The sequence below is a fragment of the Sinocyclocheilus anshuiensis genome, unplaced genomic scaffold (assembly GCF_001515605.1).
Source record: "Sinocyclocheilus anshuiensis isolate Anshui unplaced genomic scaffold, SAMN03320099.WGS_v1.1 scaffold483, whole genome shotgun sequence".
NCBI classification, from domain to species: domain Eukaryota; kingdom Metazoa; phylum Chordata; class Actinopteri; order Cypriniformes; family Cyprinidae; genus Sinocyclocheilus; species Sinocyclocheilus anshuiensis.
In genome coordinates, this window is record NW_015552580.1 from 453,594 (window position 1) to 461,705 (window position 8,112).

The 8,112-nt window shown below is 38.3% G+C and overlaps 1 protein-coding gene across 3 annotated transcripts in view; it reads right to left on the reverse strand.

Moving 5' to 3' along the window:
* ctbp1 (C-terminal binding protein 1) overlaps nucleotides 1-8,112 on the reverse strand; it is a 26,327-nt gene that overhangs the window by 16,492 nt on the left and 1,723 nt on the right. Inside the window, exon 1 of one of the 3 annotated variants that reach the window (XM_016456074.1) lies at nucleotides 1,919-2,281. The exons of 1 other annotated variant lie outside the window; for it this stretch is intronic. In XM_016456074.1, coding sequence (XP_016311560.1) covers nucleotides 1,919-1,958 — 40 coding nt within the window. In that variant the 5' untranslated portion in view covers nucleotides 1,959-2,281. Of the gene's footprint in view, nucleotides 1-396; nucleotides 501-1,918; nucleotides 2,282-8,112 lie in introns of those variants that run through there. One more of the 3 variants, XM_016456073.1, reaches the window with a different exon arrangement.

Consider the following 8,112-nt stretch of genomic DNA (forward strand, 5'->3'; position numbering starts at 1 on the left):
TCTAAAAAGAATCTAAGAAGTATCTATCGATATATACACATATATATATATATATATATATATATAGTGTGTGTGTATACAAACAGTATAAAAGACATCTAAACACCTCTTAGATAAATAAAACTAAATCAGTATATTTCAGATGCAAAATATTTAGCTATTTGTTAATGATATAGTAACAGAAGTACAATATGTGCACCTGTGACCTCTCCCAATTTGATCATATACAGCCTGGCAAGTGCAGACATGGTGTAATCATGCCCATAAGACACAGACACACCCACCTCTATCAGCACCACCCACTCCTGCTCTCAGGATAGTCTTTCACACTCTCTCACACACACACACACACACACACACAATGCACACGTTTATGCACAAACAAGACCTCTTTACCTCTGTGATGATGAGATCCCTGGCTTTCATGCATCCGTTCCCACACAGAACCAGCTGTTTTCTCCATTTGTAATGAAGGTGAACTTTTACAACCATAAATTATGTGTTAGTGACATCTAAACCATCCCAGCAGGATCCGGTTATCTTGTAACACAGCCACTGTTACCTCTTTTTTTTTCTGATTGGGACAAACCGCCAACAACATGCAATAGATTCATCCAAGCACGCATAAAAGCATGCAGCTCTGGGATCAAAAGCTCCGATCAAGAAAAAGCACTATTTTGCTCATACGAATGATCGTTGACACTCTCTGTCTTTGCATGTAAGATCACAGCTAGGTAAATCAAGATGCCCGAGCTGGAAAAAAAGCACATGGTAGTTTCTCGCACCACACCGTTCTGTCAGAATCCCTGGGCTCTGTTCATATTGCCCTGCCCCGAGGGTGAGCTGGATCTGTTTGAATTAGCTAGTTCATAGCAACAACAACCAACAGGGTCAGTCGCACACGGCGTCTAAAGACCTCAACTGCCCACGGGCGATAATTCAAGCTGACATCCCCCCTTTGTTGTCTTTTGGTGAAAATGATAGCCAATTTCAAATTCCAACCTCAGACGCACAGTGCGAAAAGAACAAAACCTGTTTTTTAACGACACGTTTTGCTCGTCACAGAGTGAGCTGGGGTGAATCTTGTTTTTTGTCATTTGTGGAAAGCCAGTGTATTGTTCTCAACCCAGTTTTCCTGGAAATGTGCACTTGGGATTTTTCAAAAAAAGGAGTCACTTATTAAGAATATTGTAATGACACTTATATGCATTTTTACTTTCATTAGTCAATCTCCTCCTAAAAATATATGACAATAAAAATGCACTTTTTGGTCCATCTGATCAGAAATATCTTAAACCAAATCAAATATAAATGAATCTCAACATATGTTTATTTTAAGACTAAATAGTCACCCATTAACTGAATGCTGCAACTATTTCCATGACATCCTGAAAAACCCTACTCTTCCTATGGCTAAGTATTCCTGCTTTTGGACTCTTCTAGAATGAGAATTTCCTTCGAAGAGACAGAAATTAGGAAGTAAGTCAAGGCCGGAACTGGAAGCCACATTTCCACTGCACAATGTGCGGGAAGAGGGCCATTGGAGAAAGAGTCATGTCCTTGCCAACCCCTCAGATTTTCCAGAGGGGATAGTGTGTGTTTTTTTATCTTTCGGAAAGATTAATGCAGTTAATAAAGCGAGCCATCATAGGTCCGTAGCCCCGGCTCTCGGACGAATGTTTTCTTCGCACAGGAAAGAGAAAGCAGAAAGCAAGCAATTGTATGTGAGTGAATGGTTCAGATGAAAGATAATAGGAAAGAGGGAAAAGCGGAGCAGAGAGGAGGGGAGGAGGAAAGGAAGAGGGGGAGGGGAAGCCAGAATACTGTACGACAGCCAAGCGAACGCTCGCTCAAATATTGCCGCAGATTTCCGTGCAACACTTTCACGTGTGGCCCCATGCAGAAGGTAAACGCTTACCTAATGGCAAGCCTTTGTTCAGCAGATGTGAGCTTCCCATCTCTTAGGATCTGCCGGAAAAACGAGCGTGTCTCCTCAGCAAGGCATTCACCAAAATCCCAGCATATGGCAGCTACTTCAATTTTCTTATTCCTTCTTTTCTGTGAGTAGCTAGCTTGAGCACACGCGCTCGCGCTCACACTCACACCCCTCCTTGTCTTTCTCTTTCTCTCTAACTCCCTGTCCCCCCCCCCCACTCTCTCACTTTCTATTTCGACTCTCTCACTCGGACAAACACGCATGCACACACAGAATGCAAGTGTCACTGCATTTATGGGAGTGGGAGAGAGAGAGAGAGAAACGTGTGCGAGGTGGCTGCAAGAAAGACTGAAGAGGAATGGGGTGGAGCCTGTGCTCTCACAAAATTGATCTTTTGTTTCCCGAGAGGGGGCAAAAAGAAAAAAGATAATGGAAAATTGCGAAAGAAAAACAAGATCGGGGGAAGGAAATCTGGCTGTGTATTTCCTATTACTAAAATTTCATGACAGTCTTTTAGAATAGAAAAAGAAAAATGCAAATAAAAGACTAAAATTATTAAGTATCATACAAACGGAGTTTTTTTTTTTTAGTTACTTCCAAATGAATGCTCACGCTGAGGGAGGGTTAATTAAACGCCTCTGACAGTGATGGTTCTGGGTTATTTAGCTCTCAGGAAACCAATTACTGAATCCTACAGCCTTATGGGCAGCTCAGAGACGTCTCCAAAAATAAAGTAGGTACAAAATAAGCACGAACAGGGTTAGGGGCCGCTCACACAGGCCACTCTTTGTTAAAAACAGCCGGAGAATAGACAAAACTTGAGGTAGGTCTTGAGACCTCTTTTCACCACTTTTCTCACGTTTTCAAAAGTCATTTTGGCCTTTTGCTTAATGAGTCATTTGCTTTCAGTGGTAGAACAGAAACTGTTTAGTGTCTTTTACTGCTGCAGCATTCATCAGTAACTGGCAAATCCAGCTGATTCATCTGATAAACGCACAAATCAAAAGCATCCATTGAGACGGGCCACACAAATCATGATTCATACATTGATACAGCCTAAGCGTTACTGGCACAATCTATATGCTGCTGATTACCACAAACCTCAGTATGTAAAAACAAACAAAAATTACATTTACGACAGAGAACTTGCTATGAAAGTCTAGACATTTTGGAGGCTTAAAAGCAGAAATGAGGCACTTGAACTTTTGTTAAAGCACTTATACTACCGTTTAAAAGTTCAGGGTCAAGGTTTTTTTTCTTTCTTTTTTTTTTAAGAAATTAATACTTTCATTCAACAAGGACACATTAAACTGTTCAAAAGTGACAGTATTACAATTGAATATGTTACAAAATATTTCCATTTCAAATAAACTCCTCTTTTGAAATTTCTATTTGTCAAAGAATCCTGAAAAAAAAAAAATCTATCGTTTTCAACAAAAATATTAAGCATCACAACTGTGTTCAACATTGATAATCAGAAATGTTTCTTGAGCAGCAAATTAGAATGATTTCTGAAGGATCATGTGACACTGAAGACTGGAGTAATGATGCTTTGATCACAGCAATCAATTACATTAACAATATTCAAATAGAAAACAGTTATTTTCAGTTGTAATATTTCACAATAGTACTGCTTTTTACTTTATCCAATAAATGCAGCCTTGGTGAGGATACACTTTTCCAAAAAAAAAAAATAGATTTTTTTTTTTTAATTGACATTAGATGAAATAACAGACAAGGACAGTCAGCAATTTTAGCACATTCGTCTCATTTTGCAAGCAACATGCTTGATAGGAGTGGGCGTATTGACTCTATCATGATAGTTATTTACTGGAAATTCAATCCCAAAATGTGCATGTAGCATAATGTAGTAATAACTATGTCAAAAATATTCATATTTTTAGATACTATTATTCATAATAATACTGAATGATTATTTTAGCATCAGTGCAAAAAAAAGCTTTACAAACACTTTAGTCAACCCCAAAACAGTAACACATTATAAATTTGACTAAATGAGTGGTGTTGTGACCACTGGATGCTGAACTAATGCAAGGTGGAGCTGCTCGGCAACTGTAACCAACCATTACATCATCATTACTCTGGAAATGTGTGGCACAGCTCCTCAAAACTACACCACTCCCGTTAAAATCAACAAAGCTGTCTACACTGGAAGTAGCCGCCTGCTTTTGCAGAGTAGTTTAATTATTAATTAATTACACCACACATAAACAGCAGTATAAACTGTACAGCTGAATCTCTACAGGTTGTCACAGTACATACAACCACACATTGGATATATTTCCAAACTATTTTTATTTGAACATTTATCCTAGATTAGTATCTTGCCCCAGAGATTTGCAATACAATGCATTACTACATGAAAATGTTTGTTTTTGATTGCACAAACGTAGTCAAAATTATTTTCTGTGGTAATTACAGATGCTGCCAATCAACCTGGGCTGCGTTTCCCAAAAGCTTCGTAAGCCTAAGAAGTTCGTAAAAACAGTAACTTAAGTAGCACTTGAAAAACATCGTAGAACTACGAGAGCTCTGGAGTAATCGTAAAGCCCTAAGTGCATCGTAAGAAGACAGATTTATGCGGTCACCTGCAGGTCAATCGGCAGATTACACCTTTAACTTTATTCAAGTGCAATGTGATTACAATATAAAGTTTTGATTGTACTTTATTCTACACTTTATTACTATATTAGGCTACTTTATTTTATAATTTTTTTTTTTTATGAATTTATAAATGAAATAATTAAAAAGGGCAGAAAAAATAGAAATACACATCTAAATTAAATGACTGAACAAAAAAAATGAATAAAAGAAATAATGTAGGAAATATGCTTCAAAGACTGGGGGGAAAAAATCACTCAATGACTTACTGACGTGCACGAAAACCAATGTATTGGACCCGGAAATTACGTCTCTATATAGATATTATATAGCCTACTATAATATATATTTTTGTATAAAGTATATTGTAGCCTATATTTTTATGTAAAGTATAATATTATACGTATAAATATAATATAATATAATATAATATAATAATATAATATAATATAATTGTTATTATATCCGAGTTGTCTGGAACGCAACATTAGGTTAACATTTCAATAAACGAGCGTGTACTACAATTACGAGCCATTCTATAAGGTGACATTTCAGCACTTGACAAACGGATAGCGACTCCTAAGTAGCACTTAAGCATGGCTACGTGCGATTGCGTTAAGTGCATTTTTGAGAAACGCACATGAAACAATAACGAAAGATCGTAAAATGACTCGTAGAAAATGCTCTTAAGTCCTAAGATCAATCGTTATCGAGAAACGCAGCCCTGAACAATTACCTTGTATGTTCTTCGTTTTTCGATAATACTTAGAGAGATAGATCATCCATAAATAAGTAGTAGATTTATTTATTTAATTTACTCGCCCTCAAGTTGTTCCAAACCTGTACAAGTTTAGAAAATAATATATTTTTAACAGTTGGTGGTAGCCATTCACTTCTATAGTATGAAAAAAATACTATGGAAGTCAATGGCTACCACCAATTGTTTGGTTACCCACAATCTTCAAAATATCTTCTTTTGTGCTTAACAGAAGAAAGAAATTCATAAAGGTTTGGAAAGACATGTAAATGATGTAAATGACGACACAATTTACATTTTTTGGTGAACTGTCCCTTTAACGTACAATTGCTTCGATTTATTATTACTTTGTAATTATTTTAATATGGATTTAAAGTCGGTAAACTCATTAATTAATAAGAAAAGAAATCAAAAATAGATGAAGAATCGTTTACGAATCAGATCGTGAGGTGTCTAAGCATTCTCACCCCTAACATGAACTGTTAAAACATACTGTTTAAAATCTTATTCGCATGTACTGTATTTAATGAATTGCTGAGTTTTCACAAAGCATTTGTCAGTTAACTCACACTACTTCCAAAGGCTGAAGGCTACATACTGAATGTTGTGACATAATGTACTGCATTTCTGCTATCTGCTAGGCCTCTACTACAGTATGTGAAAAACAAGTCAGTCTGGGAACACAGACATACAGTATCTTGTGTGTGTGCGTTCCAGTGGAGAAGTCAGACGGATTGGCACTCAAGCAGAAGAGCCCCGTTCTTTGTGAATTCATTAGCGCTGGTCAGGACCTCAGGGGAGCGCTGGTTTTGGCAACTGAAGCACACAGCATGCGTCACGTATGTGATCCGAGCGCTTCGGCCACATTGAATAAGCTGGCTAATCACGCCAGTGCCATAAAACAGACGCTCATGCATTGATCCAAAAGGAAGATTAATGGAAAAATCCATGATTTGTTCAGAAAAGGTCAGGTTTAACTAGCTTTCACCTAATTATTAAACCTAAAGTAACTAGTTTTATTACTTAATATAACATTCCAGACGACAGGAAATGCCATCTAACGAGTTATAACACACCCTCAAATCTGTAATAACAATAATCGCCACACCACACAAACTTGCGGTACAACTTGTTCTCTAAAGCATTCTTTCATGTGATTCAGCAAGTCAAAATCGTCTTGAACTAATGCTCATAAACAGCTGGTCAATTTTGCTACTGCAAAATCCTCGTAGGAATATCTTCTCTAAAAACCAACCGGGCATATTTCCTCCTTGTAAAAGAGCACAAGGACATAACAAGGTGAAAACCATCTCAACACCAGACCGCATACATCCACCACAGTCAAATCAATTCTGAGCCGTGGTAAGAGGACAGCTGGGAAAACACAATCTGGAGGACACAATCTATGATGAATGAAGAATATCTCAATTGGTACCAGTGAAAACCTCAAAAACCCATTGAAAAAGACAATGAAAGAAGGGAAAATAGGAGTGGGGAGAGGCAAAGAGCATAAGAAAGATGCCTCTGAGAAAGATTACGCTGCCTCACACACACTGCTGCTGCCAGCACACACACACACACACACACACACACACACACACTGCAGTGTGGCGAATGGGTAAAAACTCCCTCACATCGCCTATCTTGAAGGGAAGAGGGTGCACGGATAACATTTCCCTAAATAAATTCAGTGTGACTGAACGGATCCTATTAAACTTGGCTGCAAACGAGGTGTGCAGAAGCAAGAACATTTCATTAAAACACCCGCTGAGACTTAACAGTGCATCATTAGATCAAAATCCATTAACAGATTGTATCTAAGGAATATCTAGATGGCGAATGGCAGAGAACAGGCAGTGATTCGATCAAGATTATTCTCTATATCAGAGTCTTGGCGCAGCTCGTGCTGTGATTCCAGTCAACCATGTTCTCAACAACAGACAACATTCTACAGGATCCTATGAAAGCACCTCTGCTCAACTACACACCAAACAGACACTAAAAATATGACCAAAGTAAACTGCACACATCATGTCACTGAGTAAACAAACCTATAGAAAGACAACTGACTAACAGTGAAAGCAGACTAGACTCCTAGATGGCATTAAAGGGGTCATATGACCTTGCTAAATAAGATTTTCCACATACTGTACATTATTGTTTCTCCTCTATGCCCCGCCTTTCTGAAACGCGTCGATTGTTACAAAGCTCATCGGACTGAAAAGCGAGGTGTGCTCTGATTGGCCAGCTATCCAGTGCGACATACACCACTCGAACCTTCCGTAAAATCATCTTTCATAAAGCGAATTACAAGGGCATTCGTGGGCTTCATTGCACCGGATGCGCTGTGAGAGACGCGTGCAGACAAATCACAATACTTCTTATATTTCAAAAGAGATCCGTGCGTAAATGCAGCTTAATAGATCTCCGCTGTCTACGATGTCATAGTAAAAAACAACAGTAAATATGAAGAAAAATCACTCACAGTTCTTGAATGGAAAATTTTCAGATAATCTTAAATACTGAAAGCACTCTTTGTTTGTTGTTTGTGAAAACGCGCTGCACACTAGGCTTGCCGCGATAGACGGTGCTGACGGTGATACCGCTGTTAAGCCGCAACACCGGTTATGTCACTTGCCCACCGTGGCACCGACCCCCATCGTCGTTTTGATTTTTTATAGTAATAAAAATAATTTCGTTCAGTAAAAGAACAGACACTACAATTAAAAACTGAACGCGGATGCTCAATGCAGCGTGCCGAACGACAGTCGCATCACAGATCAGATTTCATTTATCC